Source organism: Marmota flaviventris, chromosome X (assembly GCF_047511675.1).
Source record: "Marmota flaviventris isolate mMarFla1 chromosome X, mMarFla1.hap1, whole genome shotgun sequence".
In the NCBI taxonomy this organism is placed as follows: domain Eukaryota; kingdom Metazoa; phylum Chordata; class Mammalia; order Rodentia; family Sciuridae; genus Marmota; species Marmota flaviventris.
The window spans coordinates 72,748,822-72,774,592 of record NC_092518.1 but is presented as its reverse complement, the minus strand read 5'-3'; the positions used below and the strand labels follow the sequence as shown (position 1 = coordinate 72,774,592).

At 37.0% G+C, this 25,771-nt stretch overlaps 1 protein-coding gene across 1 annotated transcript; it reads left to right on the top strand.

Moving 5' to 3' along the window:
* Positions 1-9,942: 9,942 nt before the first annotated feature.
* On the top strand, positions 9,943-25,128 carry LOC114090800 (T-complex protein 11-like X-linked protein 2). The gene is given in 11 exon segments (XM_071606211.1): positions 9,943-10,069; positions 13,521-13,533; positions 15,492-15,581; positions 18,628-18,748; positions 19,692-19,912; positions 22,467-22,603; positions 22,857-23,074; positions 23,162-23,343; positions 23,841-24,004; positions 24,897-24,926; positions 24,929-25,128. Coding segments are annotated over 11 exon segments (1,503 nt in total).
* The last annotated feature ends 643 nt before the right edge of the window (positions 25,129-25,771 follow it).

Sequence of the window (25,771 nt, the reverse complement as noted above, 5' to 3'; positions counted from 1 at the left end):
TTGCAGCCCATACTTTATTCTTTGTCAACTTAAAAGAGTCTTGCTGGTGTGGAGATAAATGAAAACTAATCAAGGACAATAAACAATGAGTATTTATTCAGAGCTTGCTATAGCAAGGAGTCAGCCACCATTACTTGTGTTCTTGCAGGGACTAAAATGCAGGTAGAGGAGTGGGAATGTTTTATAGTGGGGAAAAGGGAAGGCAGCAGGTGTGCACAACTGGAAGCTGTTGGTATGGGGAAGCATGGGATAATTCTACATGATTGTTTAGGGAGATAATTGGTTTTCTTTGGTTGGTCCCCAAATTAGGGCATCTGTCAGTGATTGGTTTTGTTATATTTTTTGCTATTGTGACAAAAAGACACAATATGGAGAATGGATGAACCCCTGGTCATTGGCTGATCCTGCATTGTCAGCAAAAGCCAAGCCTGGGAAAGATTTCTTGCCAAAAGGCAAGGGTTTTAACAGCCTTGACACTCAGCTCTGATGTTAACAGTTAACAGATATTCCAATACAATGGGCTTCCTGGGTGCAGCAGGATAATAGCAGGATGTTCCTAGCTCTGTAAGAGTAAGATAGCTGCAAAAATGTTTCTAGCTCTGTAACATTTTAGTGCACAAAGAAGTCTCTTGAAAACTCTCAAGCTTTGAACAATTTACAATGCCCCTATAGTTTAATTTACTGATTATGAGACCGTATATAATAATAAACTTGCCAAGATAGTTCTGGGTCACTGTTTCTCCATCAGAGGGCAATGTCCCACCTGACCCCAGCTTTGCTTACAAATGTCTGTATTTTCTCTCTTTGTTTTTTCCATCTCCCATCACCCCTACTAGAGATCTTTTGTTGATGCTGTGTGTGTTAGGACAAAATTCTGAAAGAAATCTCTGGAGACAGAGTCTCATGCTCAGAAAGGAAAGTTTATTAACATATAAAGCCTATCAGGCTTCCCAGTAGAGTGGCACAGCAGTCAGAGTTACTTGAATAGTGTTTTTATATCTTTTTTAACAAGGAACAAGAGCAAGCTGGAAATGGCCTTAAGTGCAGCAAGCTAGAATTGATCTTGAGGGCAGGTGGCTGGTTAATAACAGAATTTTGTATTTAGGGACCTTGGAGTAGAGTGTTATGGGAGTAGGGCATCTTAAGTTTCTTTTTCTTGCAGCTTATAAGCCCTGGCCCTGGGCTAAGATGTAGTTCCAGAACCAAAATGGAGTCACTGATGTTCAGGATATCCCATTATACGCCCCCCCCCTTTTGTTTTATTATGGCAGAGGGCTGAAGGAAATGGAGAGGCTTAAGTTGAGTTAGCAGACATCCCAAAGGGGAGTCAGGGGAAATTTGGATGGACTTGTTCCCATGGTGAGTCTAAACACTAGGAGGAGGAAAGCTAAGCGTCCTTGTGTCTCTGAGTCCTAGTAGAGTTAATGGAAGCAGCCCAGCAAGGGTCATCAACTGTCTTTGAGAGTTCCCGCACTTGGACTTACCCCAGTGGAAACTCTTCCAGGGGTAGTCCTATGGAAGTCTAGACCCAGCACCAGGGTTTCCCACTGTGTGAGAGACGGGGGAGAACTAGACTCCAGGCACAAGGGAAGACTCATCAGGGGATAGTCCATCTGGGGATCAATTAACCAATGTTGGATGAGTGGCTGAAGTGCTCCAAGGAAAGAAGGAGGAGACTTCCTGAGAGATTTGAGTGCCCTATTTGAATTGGGGATTCACCAAAGCAGCTCAGATCCCCAGAGGGACAGCAGGGTTAATGGTGAGATATCCCCGATTCCTGGCCAATACATCAAATGCTAGGGCAGAATGCTCAAAGAAATCTCTGGAGACAGAGTCTCATGCTCAGAAAGGAAAATTTATTGACACATAAAGTCTGCCAGGCTGCCTAGTAGAGTGGCACAGCAGCCAGAGTTACTTGAATAGTTTTTTTTTAAATTATATTTTTAGTTGTATTTGGGCATAATACCTTTATTTTATTTATTTTTACATGGTGCTGAGGATTGAACCCAGGGCCTCGCATGTGCCAGGTGAGCATTCTACCACTGAGCCACAATCCCAGCCCTTGAATAGGGTTTTTATATGTTTTTTAAACAAGGAACAAGAGCAAACTGGAAATGGCCTTGAGTGCATCAAGCTAAATTGACCTTGAGTGCAGGTGGCTGGTTAATAACGGAATTTTGTATTTAGAGAGCTTGGAGTGGGGGGTTATAGGAACAGGGTATCTTAGGTTTCTATTTCTTGTCAGCTTATAGGCCCAGAACCTATAGTTCCAGAACCAAAATGGAGTCACTAATGTTCAGGATATCTCATTAGCATGGGTCACAGCAACCCAATAAGAAAAAAATTAGAGGAGGAAAAGTTTATTTGACACTCCTGGTTTCAGAGCTCTCAGTCTATAGACAGTTGATTCCATTGCTATGGCTCAGGGTGAGGCAGAACATCATGGCAGAAAGGTGCAGAGGATTATTCCAGCTCAGGATATGGTACAAAGGAAGCAGAGAGAGACTAAACTCTGCTCAGTAATTGTGGGGAGCCATCCATGAAAAACACATGAGGATCTTCTCTTAACATGAAGCCAGGGAAATTTTAGGTTTAACCTTGAGAATTATCCGTGGCCCTCCAACAAAACAGATTGCCCAAGGCACATGCACTTTGTCTTCCCTCTTCTAGGAAGAGCTCTCGTGGTCACTGGGAAGATGGGCATAACCTGTTGGGAACTGGACAGCCCATCTTTAACCCTTTTCAGAGAACATTCTCTGGAAGGCCTTTGATGTCCCCCCAATATAAATAAAGTAGGCGTGGGCTCCATTTTGCCATAGTATAGAAGCTTGATCCATATGATTGGCCTGCCTGCCATGCCTCCATTTTTTGAAATTATTTTCTGTGTCCTGTGGTTTTTTTCATCCTATTTTTCTTAGCTTTTATTTCTCGGCCAGCCCATTCCACTGAGGGGAACCCCATTTCCACTGTCCACATGGCATGCAGGCCGGAAACGATGACAAAATATATACCTCAAAAGCACATGCTCAGTGACCCAGCCACACCCTACCTACCTACAGTTATAACTGGATCTATTTAAGTGGACTAATGCACTGATTAGCTTAAGGCTCTCATAACCCAGTCATTTCATCTTTAAACTTTCTTGCTTTGTCTCTCACATGAGCTTTTGGAGGCACACCTCACATCTAAATCATAACAGTATTTAACCAAGTCCTGACTGTTGGGGGCCAACTGTTAAATAAATTAAATTTAGCTTCTTGGATTGTAACTAGAAATAGCAATATGGTTTTCTGCAAGTCTGATTTGTAGCAGGCTAGTTTTCTAGGTTGTTATTTGTAAATAAGGGGATTGGTTTCCTGGGATGGTTTTGGATTAGAGTTTTACTTTTTTATTTTTTTTGTACCAGGGATTAAACTCAGGGGCACTTAACCACCAAACCACATCCCCAGCCCATTTTTGTATTTTATTTAGAGTCAGGGTCTCACTGAATTGCTTAGTGCCTTACTTTTGCTGAGGCTGGCTTTGAACTTGCCATTATCCTGCCTCAGCCTCCCATCAGAGTTCTACTTTTATAAGGGTGTTTCTCAACTTATAATGGTATTACATCCAATAAACACATCATGAGTTGAAAATCTAATAAGTAAAAAAAAAGCATTTTATCTGCCTAAACTATTGAACATTATTGCTTGGTCTAGCCTACTTTAAATTTGTTCAGAATACCTGCACTGGACCAGGGCTGAGCAAAATCATTTAACACAAAGTCTATTTTATAATAGAATATTGAATATCTCATATAATTTATTGAATACTGTAAGGATGGCCTTAGGCCTGAGCCTAAGCAACTGCATTTTAAAACTCCAGTTTAAACCATGCAGTCTCACCAGGCACACCTAAGGGAGCCCTCCAATATGGCCTTCAGGCACAAACAAGTCACTTCTCCCCACCCTGACAAACTCAGAGTGAAGACTCTGGCATGTTGTCCTCACCCCGATAAGGGGGAAAGGCAAGAAAATCAGGGTGGGACCACCAGACCAGATACTTTAACCCCAGGGCAAATGATGTCAGTAAGAAATCCAGTGGCAGCTGATAGGGTTTGAAAGGGTGATCAAAAGTCCCCAAATTTAGTATAAATGAAGTAGCAAATAAACAGATATTCAGCCAGCTGACTCTGATGCAAACAAGCTTGAGAGCCTGATGAGGACCTAGACTGACATCCCAACTCTTCTCATCTGCCTGATCCTTTGCATCTTTCTCACCACTCTCAAACTCTACAGCCACATCTTGACCCTGGTGAGAGCCACAAATTCTCCCTATGATCCTCTCCTCAACTAGCTGTCAGCTTCACCCCAGGAAAAGCCTGCCTTGGTTCCTGATCTTATCACCACAGTCTGAGTGAGTGTGCATCTGCTGGACTTAAAGCCTAAGGCTTGAGACTTTTGATCTGACACTTGAATTAGCATGCAGAGGGAATGTCTGTCATGAGCCTGTCATGGTTAAGTGTGTTTGCAGTGCTTAGAATTAATCTAGAATTGTTTGCTGTGAATTGATTATGTCTATTGCAATGCCTAGCATTAAGGATTATCATTTTCTTGATTAAGAACCTATAGGATAAAGTTGTATTGAGTGATTTGAGTGAGTAAAGCATTGACAAAGGCAGAAGCGTGTGGACATTCTTTATTTCTCCCCCTCAACTGCATACGTTGTATCTTTTGCCCATCGTGACAAATACTGTAAAAAAAAAAAGTGAAAAAAATTCAGGATAGTGATACAAGTACATTTTTTTTTTTTCCGTACTAGGGATTGAACCTAGGGGCACTTAACCACTGAGCCACATCCCCAGTCCTTTTTCATGTTTTATTAGAGACAGGGTCTCACTGAGTTGCTTAGGGCCTCGCTAAGTTGCTGAGGCTGGTTTAAACTCACGATCTTCCTGTCTCAGCCTCCCAGTCACTGGGATTACAGGCGTGTGGGACCATGCACAGTGTGAGTACACTTTTGCACCATTGTAAAATTGAAACACTTTGTAGGTCAAACCATCATAATTCAGGGACTCATCTGTATGTGATTTGTATGTTTGGTATCTCACTGAAAGTCAAGAACTGAAAGACAGAGGGAATGTTTCTGAGATAGAAAAGTCACTGACTCTGGTACATAAAGTGTTCAACAGTTCAACAGGATTGGCAATGGAGGGGCTTCCATTTTGTGTCATTCTTGTAGCACTGCTGTTTCCCTGTGGGATTATGGCATTTATGCATATTCATTCATGCACAAGTAATATATTGAGTTATCAAGCATATTCTAGGCACAATGAAGAAAAAATGCATATAACCCTTGTCTTCAGAAAGCTAAATCTCATAGCAGAATTCAATATTCAATAAATATTATTTATGCAAATATATTACTACCAACTCTGATAATTCCTTTTTTTAAAAAGTACAAAATGTTAAGAGAGAGGCTAATAGAAGAAAAATTGACTATTATGGAGGACAATAGGAGGTTCTCTGAGTATTTAGAAGCTTCCACTTGAACCATGGAAAGTCAGTCCATAGGAAGGGGGCTAAAAAAGCTAGAAGACATCACGGGGAGGACAAACAGCATGTTTAAAAACCTGTGGTAGGAAGATATGTGACCTGTTAAGAAACAATAACAAAGTAAGTCCAGTATTTCTGGGAAAGAATGCAGAGAGATATTAATGGAGAGGTAAATACTATGTGCTGAAGGTTTATCTTTCATTGCTTTGAAATTCCTTTCCATAGAGGTCTCTGATGGTTTCTCTACCCATCATGCCTCACTTTTAGCTTGAAAAGTTCGCTTCTGAGCTGCTCCAGAGTATCTAGAACCTTTTGATAATTCTCTTGGATTCTGCAAAGAAAGTGCATTGGCTAATGCACTACAGCAAGCAAGGGAAAAAATTCTTGAATATATTGAAGTCATATATATATATATATATATATATATATATATATATATATATACACACACACATATATACACATATAATATATACACATATGAATATATATTCTCAGCCATAAATGCAACATGTGTAGTTTCATTTCTACATTCATTTCTAGTAGTTCTGTACTATAATCGAGATCATAATGAAATAAAATCTATTTTATCTTAAATCTTGGGGTTATTTGAAGGTATCACCCTGTACTTACACATCCCCACCACTTTAGTTAGCTGTTTATCTTCCGCTACACAGTACTCTGGTGTGATCTTGGCCCTTATGTAACTTCACCTATTATAGGCTTTCTTACCATACCTATCATTCGCTTTCTTTTTTTTTTTTTAATTTATCTTGTACTTGTAGTTGGATACAATATCTTTAATTAATTAATTATTTTTTATATGGTGCTGAGGATCAAACCCAGGGCCTCACTCGTGCTAAGCAAGCACTCTACCACTGAGCCACAACCCCAGCCCTTATCATTTGCTTTCTTTTTTAGAAAATGTAAATGCTTAGTTAAATTATTAGTTTTTGCCCTTGCATGACTCTATCTATTTTGGAATAAACACTCTGAGACATTAATTCTAGCCCTAACTTTTCTTTAAACTGTTTGTGGCCTTAGACAAGTCATCTAAAATCTCTGAGCCTCAAATGCTTCTTTGTAAAATGAAATACTTAATTTGTATATGTTAACTAGTGTTGAGGGCGTGGCCGCTCAACTAGGTTATCCTTATCCAGTATTCCTCCTAAATTTTGTGTTCCTTAGAGCTATTTGTGACTATTTCTCTTTTAATTAGGCCTCCTTAATGTCCTTGTGGATAGGATCAACTCTCTCTAGATAATTTTCTTTTTTGGAGTGGTATACATAAGACAGCATTTAAGAAATGATAATATATTATAGTATTAAGCCTGGATCAAAACACATCTGATAGGTAAAAATTTCCTGCTATAGATCTGGAATTCTCTAAAATGGGCTTAGAAACTGCTGTATGTGTACCCACAGTGGGGAACCAGAAGTGTGCCAAGGAGTAAAGAAAACCAATGAATATATATGCTTCTCTTTCCTGAAGCAAAACTTTTACTCAAGGATTTGGAATTGGCTTTATATTTTTTTTAGAAAAAAACACAAGTAGGTCTGGGATTGTAGCTCAGTAGTAGAGCACTTGACTAGCACATGTGAGGCACTGGGTTCAATCCTTAGCACCACATTAAAAAATAAAGAAAATAAATTTATTGTGTCCATCTATAACTAAAAAAAACCCACAAGTATATTATTACTAATTTACAAAAGTCATATGATACATTACAAAATATTATCTATAAAGGAAAGTTTTGGACTCAACTGTAAAGATTAGGGATTTTTCATATGCTTTTGAGACAAATTGAAAATATTTGCTTTTTGAAGCCGGGCCCAGTGGCCCATGCCTGTAATCCCAGTGGCTCGGGAGGCTAAGACAGAATCATGAGTTCAAAGCCAGCCTTAGCAACAGTCAGGTGCTAACCAACTCAGTGAGACCCTGTCTCTAAATAAATACAAAATAAGGCTGATAATGTGGCTCAGTGATTGAGTGCCCCTGAGTTCAATACCTGATACAGAAAGAAATAAAGAAAGAAAGAAAGAAAGAGAAAGAAAGAAAGAAAGAAAATATTTGCCTTTTGCATAATAAGCACTCTAATAGAGTATTATTTTATCAAGAAGGGGAAGTCCTGCTAAATGATGAAGTATGTTGGATAAATAACATATCATTCATTATGAAGGTTTAGAGAGTCTTATAGTGAAACACTTGTCTGAGACAGATACTCCATCTTGAAAGTCCAGGTTATCTTGCATGATCTTGTTTAGAGCTTAGGCTTTAGAGTTTAGTCTGGATTAATACTTGATTTCAAACACTTGGATGATATATCACAATTCCTGATGACCTACCACTCTTCTGTTATATACCCCACTTCTGATATTTACTGCAACAAAGCAAATTATGTTCTTTAAAATTATGGTGTATAGCTTTTCAACCATAGAGGTAATAAATATTATAAATATATGTACATATATATGTAGAAAGAGGTAATATACTATATCTATGGCTGAGAATATATGTGTGTATATATATATATGACTATATGTTGCATTTATGGCTGAGAATATATATTCATATGTGTATATATTATATGTGTATATGTGTGTGTGTGTGTATATATATATATGTATATGTATATATATATATATATATATATATATATATATGACTTCAATATATTCAAGAATTTTTTCCCTTGCTTGCTGTGTGATATTTAGCAATTTACCTAATCTCTCGTATCACCAGTTTGCTTGCTTATTAAATGAGTACAAAATATCATCTCTCTTACCTACTATGCAGGCAGTATTCTGTGTAGAGACAGATGATATTTTGTACTCATTTAATAAGGAAACAAACTGGTGATAAGGGAGATTAGGTAAATAATGTGCTCAGAAATCAAGTTAGGGTAAAAGAGAGAGATGGAATAGTGTAGTGTGGTAACATATTTTTTAAAACCCCAAAACTGTAAACAGACCAATTAAGTGTTTTCATATCAGTATGGTAACCAGCCAGTGGAATGACAATAAAGACAAAGACTAAAACGTAAGAAACACAAGACCCTAGGCTTGTCTATTCCAGCATCCTCTGATTATACATCACTTCCTATGTGAATAATTAGATTGTAATGGAGAACATGCCAGGAATTCAGCTGGAAGAACCCAAACCAAAATTTAAGTTCTCAATCTGGCTTAGAATCTTGATCTTTCACTACATAAATTCTATAACCAGCCCTTTAAAATTATTCTTGGTTTTTATATTTGTAAAAGGAGAGTTACATCACTTCACCTCTCTGATCTTGGGTGGATTTGCTTACCTAAATGAAAAAAAAGAAATGAAACAATTCTAGAATTTTGTAATTGTGCTGGCCCTTCACTTTAAATGACTAATGGTGACCTAAGAGAGAGGGACTTCATGAACAGCTTAAAGTGGAACAAAGAAAAATGTAATGTTCCTTTTCCTTTTTAGGTATGTAAATGGTATTTTGGGGGGTGTGGGGGAGGGGATAAACGCTTTGAACATTTCCTCTCCTGTGGGGGAAGAAAAGGGTTTGGGAAGATTAATTCCAAGCTCCTGTAGGGATTCTAGCCTGCAAGGGAGGGTATGAGTCTGAAATATCTGTCTCTGTAACCTCTGCTTGTCTCCCCTTATCACCTAGGGGTGTTAGCCTGCTTGCCTTTTTGGCTCTCTGGGCTCCCAAGCATCCTGGCCCTGCTCCCCAGGCAACCCACCACCCTTTGTTTCATGTTTTGGACTCTTATCTAGCATCATAGGTAGGGGTGTGCTCCCTGTAGACCTCATCATCTCCATGGTTCTGTCCCACCCTCCCTGATTATCTCCCCCTCTGTCAGGACACCATGGTATATCCCAAGACCAGACAGGGAAGATTGAGAGGTCTCACTATCAGATGCACCCATGGGCCAGGACTGTGAAAAGGTGAGGGACCAGGTTCCTGGGGAATATGGGTTCTGGGGAGAGGTATCCTGCTGCCTGAGTTCAGATCACTATCCCTCTTCAGACAGATCTGATGTGGAATTTCACAAGGAAGGGGGTGTTATGGGATTAATTAAAAGTAGCCAGATTTGAGGAAGGTCTCTTTCCTAGCTTGGACTGTAGCTTGTGGTGTGCCCTCTTTCTGGGGAGGCATTGTCTGTTTCTGGGCCTTGGCTTACCTTCTGCTTGTGAAATGCTAGGTTTTCAGTAAAGACAGTCACATTAATCCCAAATTCCTCTCCTCAAGGCATGTTTGAAGAACCTAAATGTTCCTTTTAGAGGGCCTTGAAGCACTTTTCCCCTCAACTGGGAGCACCAGGGCACACAGTAGCATTTGAAGAGCCCTTTAGCTCCTTGTCCCTGGGTCAGAGCCAGATGTTATATAACTTGCCTCTTTTCTTCCTGATTCTAGATAACATCAAGATGCCAAAAATTGAAAAAGCTGTGCTCCAGAATGACCCTAGTGAAACAGAGAGTGGGGCTCATAAGCCTAAAACACCAGAGCAGAGCCAAGAAGACAATACCTTACATTTAGGTGACCACTCTCTAGGTGGGTCTAGAATAATGTTATCACTTCTTTAGGTGCTTCTTCATAGCAGTTAGGTTTAAGGTATAGGCAACCCACTGCTTATGTGCCTTTAAAGGATATAGAGGGCTTCTGCAACCTTATATTTTTCTGCCTCATTTTCCTGATAGTCCTTTTTTAAATTATTCTTTCCCTTATCTTTTCGTTCCTTCTATCTTTATGGATAGGATTTAGGCCTATGGTTGGCAAGTAAAATTAAAAGGTTTTGGTTCCAGAGAAAGAGGCCAACAAAGCATAATTATTTGTGTTTGATAAGACTTGAGAGTGATGTCGTCAGTTCAAAACATGGTAGATAGCATTAGTATTTTTTTTTTTTTTTTGAAGAGGGTAAATGGTTGATCTGGAACCGAATTGCAATAATCAAAAGTATGTGGTGCTGGGGCTGGGGATGTGGCTCAAGCGGTAACACGCTTGCCTGGCATGCATAGGGTGCTGGGTTCGATCCTCAGCACCACATAAAAATAAAATAAAGATGTTGTGTCCACCAAAAACTGAAAAATAAATATTTAAAAAATTCTCTCTCTCTCTCTCTCTCTCTCAAAAGAAAGTATCTGGTGCTGGAATTGTGTTGTATCCTTTTCTGGAAGTGCTTTGTTGACATATAAATTATCACTACTCTGGGTAAAAATTTTTTAGGTATGTAATAACAGTATTTTCATGTAAATATTTGGATATGAGGTCTTTTATACCTTATGTTAGGCATTTGAGGTTTTGGTTTGATAGTCCACCCTCACAAGAACTCAAATTGTAATCCTTTAATAACCTCTGTGAATCTCACTGAACATTAATCAGCAGACCTGTCCAAAGGTGACAACTTGATCTAAACTCTTGAAGATTGAAATGAAGAAAAATAAGAGTTGGAGGCCATGATGCTATTGTATTGAAATATATGTTTCTTTGGTGGGCACTTAAGGTTTCTGCTTTTAAACAGAATAATGGAATAGCATAATTCTTATTTCATAGTGCCTCTTAAATATCTAAATGTATTGATTTGATGGTATATTTTAACACATGTAGCTTTTTAATTGTTAGGGTAAAAAGGAAATGTGAGTGGATGAGACTTGTGTTGAAAAATTTTTGTTTTTCCTTGTACCAGGGATTGAACCCAGGGGTGTTTAAAAACTTGAGCCACATCCACAGTCTTTTTTATTTATTTTTATTTTTTTATCTTGCTAAGTTGCTCAGGACCTCACCATGTTGCTGAGGCTGGCCTTGAACTTTTAATCCTCCTGCCTCAGCCTCCCACGTTTGTGGGATTACAGGCATGTGCTACCAAGCCTGGCTAAAGACTATTTTTGAATGAAAAATAATGTACATAAGCAGACCATATTGGAGGCATTTTAGGATTCTTATATGTGAGTTTTATTATATCTTGGAGACAAACAGTTCTCTCTGAACAAATTATGAATCTACATTGAAAGTGAACGAGAAAATAGTTTTATTGCATGTTTATTTTTTATACCAAGCAATAATTTTAACTACTGAATGTGCTTGCTGTATATTATTGCTGTAAGCAGTTTGTATAATAAACTTAGAACCTTGGCCTCCCTAATTTCAAACTGATCTGTGGCATGATTGCTACCATTACTGATGAAATAAGACAATAAAGATGATGTAATGAATTTTAAAAATAAAGTTGATTTAAGTCTATTTTAAGACTGATTTTATTTGTGCTTTTGGGGGTACCGAAGATACATTATATGAAATGATTTGTTTTGTTGATGGTAGGGTGTGGTATTTTTTTTTCATTATAGGCAGACACAATACCTTTATTTTATTTTTATGTGGTGCTACGGATTGAACCCAGTGCCTCCCATGCACCAGGCAAGCACTCTACCACTAAGCCACAACCCCAGCCCTGTCCTTATTCTTAATATATATTTTTCTAGATATTTAGATAAACTATAGTTGATAATCTATAAAATAATTAGCACATGTCTGATTGTTTAGTTAATATATATTTGTCTAATGGTTTTTCTTCAACAGAAAACCCATAATTTATACATTTTATGTGTACATTTATCTGATACTCTGCCTTTTAGTTAGATATTTGAGATAAATGTATTTTACTATAAATTTGCTTTTAAGTAAAAATACAATCTTCAAGTAGTTTCTAATTCTCAAGTTATTGTACAAACTTATAAGATGATAAACAAATATAATTCTGTCTACAGAAATATCCAAATATTTTAACTATTTTCATTGATATTTCTTATCAAAGTACAATAATTTGTTTATAAATTCTAAGGTTTTCAGAAATTGTTCCAAAGTATAACTAGGAAAAATTCTAGAAAATAAAGATGCTTCAACAGAGAGAAAGCACACATTGGAGATCCTAAAAAAGAAAAAATAAATCATCTTTGAGTAAAATAAGGTCTTTATATTCTAAATTTTAATGATAAACATATTTTTAAATAGAAAAATATTTATATCATTATCTAACCAGATGATATAAAAATTAGAACAATTAAAAAAGAGATTTATATGTATCAGACTAACTATAAAAATTTTAAATGATTAATTCAAGGATATTTCAGACTATTTTCCTAATTTGATTATATGATGTGAGCTAAGATTTTTTCCATATTTTGCATGACAAAAACCTTTTAAAATGTAAAGTTTATTTCTTTTAAAAAAGGTCTTTATTGCCTAATGATTCTTGCTATTTAAGACAAAGATTAATTTTGGTAAATAAATTTACATCGTTGATTAAACACTAAGTATATTAAACTGCTAACTTAGATCCCAATTCTGACAATTATCCTTGGAGACTAAATTTGATTGATTCAAAGACACTGTTAATTCTTATATTTTGTTTTTTAGATAATTATATGAATTTGGAAAAACATTTTATTAGGACTGAGTTTCTCCAAATTAAAGTTGTATATTACTTTTGTGCAATAAAGGTTACAAACTTTAAAAAATTCATTGATAGTAAATAAGTTCTCTAGCTGGACCTATTGTCTATAAAAAATACAGTAAGATTTATATACTGCTCCCTACACTGGGAAATAACCTTAATCATACTTTTTAAAGACAATTGAGAGATACCTATTTAAAGAAATAATATTCTAAAATATAAAAATATTTTGAGACCTTCTCTCAAAGAGATTGAGAGTTCTTTCTAAATTGTTAGGATAAATCCACTTATCTATATTGAAATTATAATAATCAATAAAAGGTTAATCTATTCTTATTTAAATATTTGTACTATAATATATAACTCAAACTGACGATACTATGACTTATGCCAAGCCTTTACTCAATTTTATTAAATTAAAAAAGGGGGGAATACAGGACCCCAGGGAGACATACTAGATTTTATAAAATATTTTTAATATTTTAATTTTTTTTCTTAAAATTATAATATTGAGAGTCTTAATGTTACTGAACACGATTCAGTAAATTAAATCAGATATCAAAGAAAAGTTTAAACCAGTCATCCTGATCATGACTGAGAAACCTGGCTCAGGAAGGTAAACTTTCAGCTACAGAGTTTATAGCCATGCAGCTTCACAAGCTTGTCACGTAAGTAAAAATTATAAAAAGACTTGTATGGACCCATTTCCCAGGTCCATCTTTAATGTGTCTTGCAGTATGGACTGGAAAGTCCACCCATGAAACTAGATTAATTTTCCTGACTGTAATGGTCAGTTATACCTATATATTGATTCTATGGTAAACAGACTATCTGGAAGTATCTTTTGAGAAAAAGACAGTGTTGGAATAATGGATTGTTCTGCATCTGTATGGACTATTTGGCTTAACATGATGATCTCCAGTTACATCCATTTTCCTATAAATGACACAATTTTGTTCTTTATGGGTATATAATATTCCATTTTGTATATATAGCATATTTTCTTCATCATCTATTGGCATATACACCTAGGCTATTGTGACTCATGCTGAAATAAACATGGGTATACATGCATCTGAAAGTATGCTGACTTTCAGATAAACACTGAGAAGTGGTAGCTAAATCATATCACTAAGCTACAGTCCCAGCCCTATTTTTAGATTTTGAGAGGCTTCAATAATGATTTTCATATTGGCTGTACTGATTTACATTTTCACAAGCAGTATCTAGAGTTCTTTTCCCTTTCACATCCTTCCCACATTTATTGTTATTTGTATTTTTTTTTTGAGAGAGAGAGAGAGAATTTTTTAAATATTTATTTTTTGGTGGACACAACATCTTTATTTTATTGTTATGTGGTGCTGAGGATTGAACCCAGCGCCCCACGCATGCCAGGTGAGCGCATTACCGCTTGAGCCACATCCCCAGCCCTGTTATTTGTATTTTTGATGATTGCTGTCTGACAGAAACAAGATGAAATCTCAGTAAAGTTTGGATTTAAATTTCCTCAATGGCTAAGGAAGAACACTTTTTTTCATATAATTTTTGGACATTTTTACTTCTTCTTTTGAGAAGTATGTCTGGATCATTTGACCATTTATTGAATGTGTTGAGTTTTTAAAGTTCTTTGTCTATTCTGGTTATTAGTCACCTGTCAGAATAGTAGCTGTAGGCTCTGTCAGAATTTCATTCTGTTAATTGTTTCCTTTGCCCTGCAGAAGATCTTTATTCCTTGCTACTACTACCTGAACTAAAGGAGTCCTGTTCAGGAAATTGTTGCCTGTGCTTTTATGTTGAAGTGTTTCCTTATAGAAATTGCAGAGTTTCTGATCTTATACTTTAGGTTTTTTCATCCATTTTGAATTGAATTTTGTACAGGGTGGGAGATGGGGAAGGATGAGTTTTTCTTTTGTCTGAATGTCTATACGTGGGAAAATAAAATGAACAAGTCTTATTTATTTATTTTAGAAATTTTATTGGTCTGCTGAATCCTCAGATTTGAAATTACTATTTTAAAAGCCTGTTTCAGCTTTAGAACCATCAAATAAGACCTATGGTATTTTTTTATAGGGAGATTTTAACTGTCATCTTGTAGGTAGTTTCAGAGGTATGAAATGGATAGTGGGAACACAATACATTTTATAGAAATGTTTATTTTACAAGCAACAATGTATTCATTATTCCTTTGCTATATTTTGCTTATTTTGATGTTTCAAGTAGAAGGTTTTGAAAGCAGTTTCACTTTCTGTTTTTCATAATAAACTAACATCTTCTCATTCCTGATTTCTCTGAGTTTTCAGTGCTGTTGAAAGGCAGAATTCAGAAAGCCCCCAATACTGAAATGATTGAGTGAATCTGTGTAAGATTTAGTTGATGAATCTAAATTTGAAGGCTTTTCTTACTTGTCTTAATGGATCTCTGAATAAAATAGAAATTCTTTTTTGTATGGGTTCCCTTTTGATGATTGCTGTGCTTTTTTCTAGAGAGTCAACCAGAAGCACTTTCTATCACTCCTCTTATGGGGAGAGTTAATGTAGTTTCCAACCTGAGCATTGCTCATGAAATCATGGTGAACAAAGATTTATATGTGGAAGAGAAAGATTTACCTCCAAACAGGTACAGACTATTCTAATTTTTCTGTTTCATATTTCCTGGTACAGGTTCATACCATAGTGGCTTTTTGAACATTTTTGAAGCATTTTATGAATAACTTTAATGTTTGATTATGTCTTGAGTTGTATCAACAAATGAAACAGCAGATCAATCAGTATTATTATTAGTTAAAAAGGGTCAAAGTAGCAATATATATATATATATATATATATATATATATATATATATATATATAAATACCTTTATTTTATTTTTATGTGTTGCTAAGGATTGAACCCAGTGCCTCATGCATGCCAGGTGAACACTCTACCACTGGGCCAAAGCCCCAGCCCAGCATATTATATTTGAATAAGAATAAATTAGTGCTGATTACTATCAAAATGTTCATTCCAGGCTCTCAGTTAATAATGAAATATAGAATGAATTTCAGATCTTTTTAGACAGAATGGGAAGGTTTAGTTTGTCTGTAGATTAAACAGGTACAGATGAATAATCATTTTTCTTTTTTAATTTATTTTTTTAGTTGTAGTTGGACACAACACTTTTGTTTTATTTATTTATTTTTATGTGGTGCTGAGGATTGAACCCAGGACCTCATATGTGCTAGGCAAGTGCTCTATCACTGAGCCACAACCCCAGCCCTGAATAATCATTTTTCTAATAGTGGTATTCGGTACTCTTCATGTGATAAGAGATTTTACAGATCATTTCTCCTTCATAATTGACTTACTAAAGATATTAGTGAATCAGATTCAGAACCCAATTGATAAATAATACCCTTCTAAAATTAGGCTTTGGGGCTGGGGATGTGGCTCACGGTGGTAGATTGCTTGCCTGTCATAGTGAAGCCCTTGGTTCAATTCTCAGCACCAAAAAATAAAATAAAGTTAAAATAATAAAATAAAATAAACTTAGGCTTTTTTTGTTTCTTTTAAGTATGTTGATATTTCAGTGCATGATTAAGAGTCATTCAGCAAGTATGAATTGAATGCCTCTAATGGATTATTAATAGTTAAATGGGTAGATTTTTCATAAGAATCTGTATTCTATAACACTTATAATTTACCACTTTAAATGCTTCTGTTATGTTGCTACTTTAGTGAGTCTGTTAATGAAGCACCTTGGTCTGACAGTGGTTCTTTTCATCTTCACACATCTTAGATTTGTCTTGCCTGTCGCCAGCAGTGACCCAGGCCAAGCCATTTCCCTAAAATAAGTTTTCGCCAAAACACGGGTCTCCTAGCATCATCTTCATTGAATTCATTTGGAGCTTGATTTAGACTAGTACAAAAAGCAAAACTAGGAGAGTGAAGATTTGTTAAAGTAGTCAGGGACTGTGGTGGTAATGAGGTGTCAATAAATTAAGCAGGTGGAATAATATTATCCATAGCTTGAATTTCATTACTTTGTTACTAACAGCCTTCTTCAAGTGTAGTAATGCACAAAGTATACTAGAAAAAAGGCTGAAATAGAGTTTGGGGTCATCTATTATCTATAGATATTGACAACTGGTTTCACTTTGGGCTTATAAAAGAATACTAATTACAATGATAGACTCTTCATATTCTTTTTTGTTGTTGTTTTTTTTAAAAATAATATGTGTTCTTTACAGCTATACAGGACAGTAGAATCTATTTTGATACATTTGTACAATAATATGCTCTTAAGGGCCTGCATTGTCATACATTCATTCAACAAACATTAAATACTTATTAGGTGGAAGGCAGTTTTTGATGGGTTAAATGGTGTCTTTGCCATCAAGAAGCTTCTCTAGGAGAGGCAGTCAATTAGTTATTGTGTAGAGTGATAAATTCTCTCATATCTAGTGTATGGAGTTTTATGTTAGTGCTTAGCTGCCTGGAGAATGTCAAAGAACACTTTCCTGAAAAAGTAACATTTGAGTTTAATTTTGGAGTATGAATAGACACTTTTTAGATGGTCTAGGGAGAAGGACTCTTAAAAGAGAAAGAGGCTCTTCAGAGGCATAGAATGGTAGAAAACAATTATGCATTCATTGTAGTAGAATGTTACTGTTGGAGGCACAAAATTAGAAGAGGTGGCAGAATAGGATTATGAAGGATCTTAGAGACCATGTGTCCAGCTGGTGGTAGGGAGCTCCTGAAAGACTTTAAAGGACCATGACATCATGGTCAGATTTGTATCTGAAGAAAATTAATGAGTTTGGCAAGTATATGTGGCATTATGGTAGGGGTAAGACCATGTGGGGCAGGGTAGCCATATAGGAGACTCTTGCAGTAGTCCAGGTAGGAGATTGTAGTAGGTGGGGATGGATTCCAGAGATAGGTAAAGAGCAGCATCTATGGAATTTGGTGACTAAGTGGGTAAAAGGGATGAGGAGAAAGGAATTAAGAAGGACTCTGGTATATACCAGACAGATAATAGTTGATGACTTCTCACAAATTATATTGGTGTTTTAAAGGATGAACTCTGACATTTTTTCCATTTATTTTTGTATTGTTTGTATTTTTAAAATAAAAACCCATTACTTTTTACTTAAACAGTAATGTTTTTAGGGAAAAAAGGCTTAGCTTTCTGGTTTGCAGGACCAAATATAAATAAAGAATAGTTTTGAAGCACGAAAATAATGAGCTCCTTTTTGGACTTGATGAAGTGCTTGAAAGAGCTTTCAGTGTCATAAAGAAGGAAAACCTTTCCCCATATTTCAGGCCTAAAGGAAAAAGATCATCTAGTTCAAACGTATAAGTATATGGAAATAGAAACAGCTCACATCTAGTTAGATGCAGGACTAGGGTCAGAACTCAGGGTCTAAGCCTCTAGTTCATAGTTCTTTCTACTGCAGGAAGAGAGTGTCTCTGGAACCACGAGGTGCCCTTGTGAGAGGATTTGGCCCATGCATTTGCATTTGAGACTAACTTAAGTTTATTCAACCCTTCTCAAATCTAAACATAGTTCCTCCTTGCCTGTTGATTTAATGATTTTTTATGATTTTAAATGTTGTTTGGGAAATTATTATCCTATTTTATTTTTCTAAGTAAAGTGGAATTTGCACATTTAACCTTCTTAACAGTCTGGAAAGCAGGTTTGTGGAGACAATGTACAATGCTTTTTGGGAACATCTACATGAGCAGTTATCAAGTACTCCTCCTGACTTCTCTTGTGCCCTTGAACTTCTGAAAAAAGTTAAGGAGGTGAGTAATCAACTTCCATCCATCAGGTTTTTTTTTTTGTTGTTATTTTTATTTTTTGTTTATTTGCTTGTTTATTTGTACTGGAGTTTGAACCCAGGAGTAGCTTTACCACTGCACTATATCCTCAGTCCATTTTATTTTTCATTCTGAGATAGTGTTTTGCTAAATTTCTCAGGCTGGCTTTACAATCCTCCTGTCTCAGCCTTCCCAGTATCTGGGATTATAGGTGTGCACCACTGTGTGTGGTTCCTTCCTTTAGATGACTTGAAGTTCCTGAGTATCCTAGACCTTTAGATTGTTAATGGCTATTAATAATCCTAAGCAGCATACTTTCTGAACATGGGCAGTATAGAGTGGTTTCTATTTTATTTGTATGAGATGATTATGAATAGTTAGGATATTACTATAAAAACATCATATATTTTCAATTAAATAAATTTTTACTGAACTCTTACTATGTTTTATGTGCTTCAGAAACACAGAGATGAGTAAGAATACCTTTATTCACAGGGGACTTGTACTTTTGAGTCAAAAGGCTATTTGAAGTGAACCTTAAAGGATCCTTTGGTTATTCCATCCTTGTGTTTTGGAGTAAAACAACCTAAAATATCATTATCCTTTATTAAGAATACTTTATCACTTTGTTGTGGTGTGAATTTTGTATTTCTCATATCCTTCACTTTCTTTTTATCATACCCTTACTTTTGTTCCTATCTTTATCTCATTCTGCCTTGAAAATAATAACTGCTACTATAAATAACCCAATGAAGCCTTGCACTGTAATTGCACCCTAAACAGAGTGAAACAATACTAAGAAATTTAGAGATCCACATTCCTGACCCCCTAAAAATATGGTCAGACATTTGGCCTAAAAGCTTTGTTCACTAAAGAAAGTTCATGATTTTAAAGAGAATTTGTTTCTTTGATTTCCTTTTCTGGGCAGATCTTGCTATCACTGCTATTACCACGCCAGAATCGTTTAAGAAATGAGATTGAAAAAGCTCTGGACATGGATCTCCTCAAACAGCAAACAGAGCGTGGAGCCCTGAATGTTTATCATCTCTCCAAATTTATTCTCGATTTGATGAGCCTGCTATGTGCACCAGTTTGAGATGAAGCAGTGCAGAATCTAAAGAGCATAACAGATCCAGTACAATTGCTTAGGTGAGAATCTAGACATGCTGTCTCAGTCTGTTTTCTGTCGGAGTCCAGCTCCAACAGGGGGTCTCAGGAGATGAATGGATGGTGAGGAGTCGGCGAAAGCGGGGTGGAGAAACAACACAGACACCAACGTAAAGGTGCTGAATCCCAATCTTTACTTGTGAAGTTGATCATATATACTTTTCATTTTGGCAGGCTCACAGTACTTTGTGGTTACAAAACAGGAATCATTATTCAAAGAAACAAAATATTACGTAGCTACAATTAGAATAGAAGAATGTATCTTGGCTTATGCATAAGCAAGCATTTGTACTTTCAGTTCGCGTTTTGCTTTGAGCTGTTTCTGCTTAGTTAACTTTTAATAATAGTTAGAAATATCCCAAACTATTGGCCTATACCTTGACTATTCTTTTTTGACTTACTGACTGGAACCGGTGCCATGGTTACGGCAAGTGGTTGACTTTTATTAATTTTAATCAAACAAGAGTAAGAGCACAAACCATTGTGCACAGGAACAAGAACAAGTTTCCCAGTACTAAGCACTAATCTGTCTTCTTAACATTAATTTTTCTTCTCTAGATTTTAATTTAATTTCTCAAAAACTTCCTTGACAGGAATACAGGGAGTTTTTCATTAGACATTAACAATTTACGCTCCACAGCTGAATCATTGCATTTAGAGAAAACAGATCTATTCTTTAGAAGTAGTTGCATTAATTGGGAAAGTCATGTTTTTTCCTCCATACTTAATGGTCATATGAGAAGTCGCAACTATACTTATTAAAGGAATACAAAAACAAACCAGCCCATTCCCAGAAACATACTGCGCTCCTCCAGAGGATGGACGCCTTGCGCCATCCACCTCAGTAGGGCCTTGCCATTGCCTGAGTCAGGGGAAGGGCGCAGCAGTTTTCTATAACTATTATGTGTAATACCACAGACTGGATAATTTACAAAGAAAATAATTTTATTTTGCCTCATGCTTGGAGGCCCAATGCTAATAAGCCCCATATGTTGATAGCCTTGTTGCCGGCACAGACCAAAGGTGGCATAGGTATCACATTGTGAGTGAGAGATTATGTGTCCTGCCTCTCTTTTTCCTTTTTTTTGGAGGGGGGAGCCGGGTACTGGGATTGAACTCTGGAGCATATTCCCAGCCCTATTTTGTATTTTTTTTAGAAGCAAGGTCTTACTGAGTTGCTTAGTGTAAGGCTGTTTTATTTTCACAATCCACCTGCCTCAGCCTTACAAGCTGCTGAGATTACAGGTGTGTGCCATTACGCCTGGTTCTTTTTTCTTATGAAACCACTAATATTCATTTATGGGGTTTTCACTCTGATAACCTTATATAATCCTAATCACCTATCAAAGGCCTCACCTATAAACACCATAGTTGGATTGTTTCCACCCTCTTAATACCTCAAAATGGTATTAAAATTTCACATGAGTTTTAGAGGAGGCGAACCATATTCAAATCATAGCATGTACTGTTCCTGAAGTCTAGTCTAGATACCATGCCAGAAAACTACGAGCCAGATACTATGATATAACTCCTGTCTTGTTTAGCTCTTCTGTTCTGAAGACCTGACTAACATCTCTTTTCTTCCTGGACTGTTGAAATTTATTTTACAATGATAATCTCTCATGATTCCTTTCATAATCTTTACAACATTTAAGGCCCCATTTATGGCATGACAACTTAATGTGATACTGTTAAAACATTAAAGTACAGTAATTATTATATCTATAGATTTCAAACCACTCTTTCCCAGATGTTCTCCTGTTTGTCTAACCAAAATTCTATGAGGGAACAGGAATGAAGGTTATTCTTGTTTCTTAGATAGAAGAACCCAAACCTAGAAAAGCAAAATGATTTGCCCACTGGGTTAGAAATTTAACAACCTACATTCCAAATATCCACATATAGTTGTTAGCATTTTGGTGATATTCTTCCTCCCTTTTTCTAAAGTGATGGTGTAGCTACAGTGCAATGAATTCAGGCTGGTAGCTAAGAGGTCAAATATATCTGTTCTTATCTCTGCCACCAATTCAGTTTGTGGCCTTAGGTCCCTGGCCAGTGCCTTTGTGTCTTAGTCTGTTGTATGTTGCTGTAATAGAATATCTGAGGATGGGTAATTTATAAATAAAAGAGATTTATTTCTTACAGTACTTGAGGCTAGAAAGTCTACAAGTGAGGGACTGCATCAGTTGATGGTAGAAGACATCAAATGGCCAGAGAGAACTGGAGATCAAACTCAGAGCCTCAACCCTTTGTATAATCAGTATTAATCCTTTCATGAGGGTGAAGCCCTCATAAGCAAATAACCTTCCAGTAGGCTCCATTTCCAACACTGTTGCATTGGGTATTAAGTTTTCAACACAGGCTTTTTTGGGGACACACTCAAACCATACCAAATTATAAACTGTAATAGGACCATTGTCTTAAAGGCTTCACCTAACTCTAAGTACTATGACTATATGATTCTTTGTTTGAGTCCCACCTCTCCATACTAGAATTTCTTTTCATGGTGTAAATATTCTTTTTCTCTCTATGACAGGGGCATCTTCCATGTTCTGGGCCTGATGAAGATGGACATGATAAACTACACTATACAGAGCCTTCAACCCTATATCCAGGAACATTCGGTCCAGTATGAACGAGCTAAATTTCAGGAACTCCTTGATAAACAGCCCAGTATGTTAAAAATTCAAGAGCAGGAGTGGGGAAAATTTGACACTGGGCTTGCTTTCTTACAGTGATTTTCTGTTCTTTTGCTTTGTTTTTTTAAATAGAAAATTTCTTCCTTAGGGAAGACGTAGGGATAAAGATCATTTCTCTAAATCAGAAAGACCTACAAAATCACTTCTTTATTTACCAAGACTATATTTCAAAATCTAAATCTTCAAGCCTTGGAGTTTGAAATTATATATTCCCTTCTCTTTCATAGATCTTCTCAATTATACCACAAAATGACTAACCAAAGCAGCCATAGACCTCACTACACCATTTCCAAGTTCTGACTCTCCCAGCTTCTCCTCCAGCATAGAATATTCATCTCCAGATCAGGAACCTAACAACCCAGAGCTTCCCAGTCTCACAATGGTGCTATACCAGGGGTACTTGAACCTCCTTCTCTGGGGTCATGGAAATGAAGAATTCCCTGAGGTAGGATTCTGTGTTGGGTCGTTGTCTTGTTATTTTGTAGTCTGTGCCTCCGTTTACTGACAGCTTGTTTTTATTCTACCTCACCAGACTCTGCTGGTGGACAGGATCGGGCTCCGGGAGATGGAGTCCAAATTGCACCGCTTAACTATCCTGGCCTCAGTCTTGTTGGTGGCAAGAAGTTTCTCTGGCAGTGTTTTATTCAGCTCACCTGAATTTGTAGATAAAATAAAATATATAACTAAGGCCTTAACTGAAGAATTTAACTCCAGGTATGTTACATAGATCTTTCTTAAGTAGAAAATAATGGGGGCATTTGGGACACAGGTAGACAATATAATATTATTCATTGCAAACCACACAGAGCAGAGGCTTTTGGGGACCATCTCCAAAGATAGTCGGAGTTTTTGATAAGCCATATTGAAACTTGGGATAGAAAACACTTCTTATTGTATTTGCTATTTAATTGGGTAAGTTGGAAAACAGCCATGGAAAATATCCAAGAAAATCTTAATACAGATTTAAAGTTTACAAGACTAAGAATATTGAGTGGATCCAAGAATGGAAACAACCCTTGTTTCCTTTGAAGATGGAGTATGGTATTGTATGTATGAATTAGCTGATATCTTGAAGGTAACAACAAAAGTATTTCATCTGCTGGAGGTAGAGAAACAGAATTCTTCCTTGAGTGGCTTAGCCGCTGCTATGGGGCTTTCTGGGCTTTGCTCTTATGCTAGGGCTGCTCTGTTTTCTATCCTTCATTATCTAGGCCTGAAGAGACTATGCAGAATGTGAGTGAACAGGTATCTGAGGAAATTCATAAAGGTCTTAAGAACATGGGCCTCACTGCTCTGAGTAGTGAAAATACAGCATCTCTTATAGGCCAACTCCAGAACATTGCCAAGAAAGGGAATTGCATTCGTTGCATCATTGGTAAGAGTTCCTGTGATAATTGTGGGGAAGAGTGGTGATAATATGTGGGGTGGATAGGTAAATTTGACTGGGGAATGGAACAAAATGATAATTTAGGAAGTATTTTAGCTTTAGCTTTCCTCATCTATAATGTGCAGGGTTGAAATGGACTTCTTTCACTATGAAAAGTGAATATATGGTTTTAGGTTGGATCTACACCCAATTTAACTCAAAGGGGTGATCTATTATCCCACCAACCCTATTAAGTCATCCTGATAATTCTCTAACTATAGCCCAAGATCTATGTTGAAAAACCCTGTCTCTATCCCATGCTTTAAGCTACCATGTGGGACCCTACTGTCTTCCATGAGATTGATAGTGAGGCTGTAGACAATGTGCAACTGTGGAATGGAAACAATTAACTTGGCCAGTTTGCTTTGAACTGCAATATCTTATCATAGTTTGGTTTCTGTATTATGGTCTGAACTTCCTGCACTGACTTTAACATGGACTTTAACTTTGGAGTTTCAGGTATGATGTCTAGAATCTTTTTGTTAGGTCAAATGTGCACTATGATCTCACATATAGATATCTAAAGTAATCTTATGAACAGACAGAAATTTATTAGTTCACTTTTTTTATGGTACTGGGGATCAAACCCAAGTTCCTGCACATGCTAGGCAAACACTCTACCACTGAGAAAGGCCCTCACTGTGTTTTGATCATGCTTTATCTTTGAAAGCTTGATGGCATTCCCTCTTCAAATCATAGCTTACAGAAATCTCATTATATGGTTCATGCAAATGAGCAGATAAGTTGGTTAATAACTCAGTTAATTTAAAACTCTGGTGATCAGAGAGTGCATTATAAATTTTCATTCCCCTTTTTATTGTTTTTTTTCCCCTGCTCACAGAAGAGAGGATCCATTTGTTTCTGAAATGCTGTTGGTTCGTGGCATGCAGGAGTCTTTGCTAGACTTTCCTGGAGGCCTTATTTTCATTGAGGGGGAGTTGGCAGAACTGGGTTGGAAGTTTATCACTCTGATGCATCACAATCAGCAGGTATTTAGCCCATACTATACTGAGATCCTAAATAATGTCATCCTTCCTGCTCAGGCACAAGAAACAGAAGTAGAGCCTATCTAATTGTGCTGGACCCAGCCATGGCAACAGGGACCCAGAAGAGAGGGTTCAGCATGTTCCTGGAATAACATCACCTATGGCCAACAAAGCAGGCAGCTCTCTCCCTTATTACAGCTGCAAGGGTCAAGTATATAAACACCAATTGGCCCTTAAATACCACCTTCCCTTAATAAATTTATGAGATGCAAGATGCTGGTAGCAGGCCCGCCCTGGCCCCTGGGGACTCAACCCCCAGTTCTTTGTTATGCATGTCAATGTGGCCAGCTCACAAGGCCGAGACCCGGGCTTGCGGTTTCCCTGTTTATCTGCCTCACGCATATGTGTCTCTCGGGAACATCTTGACCTGTTTGAGCCTCCTGACAGGGGACGGTGACGTGACGGTAACCCAAGGACGCAGTTACTTCTCTTCCCTCCTCACTTTTGAGTGATTTCCCGCAGCTGTTAAAAAGATATATAAGGGGAACAAATTTGGCAATAAAGCGCACACACGCTCCCTCCTGGATGAAGAACCTTGGTGTCCTGTGTATTTTTTAACCCCGCCGTCCCTCGCCAGACTCGGCTCCGTTAGCCAGACGCGGCACAAGAAACCTCAATTCCTTCTGTGAAACATCTGAAGTCAGGTGTTATGTTCTCATTTCCTTACTAG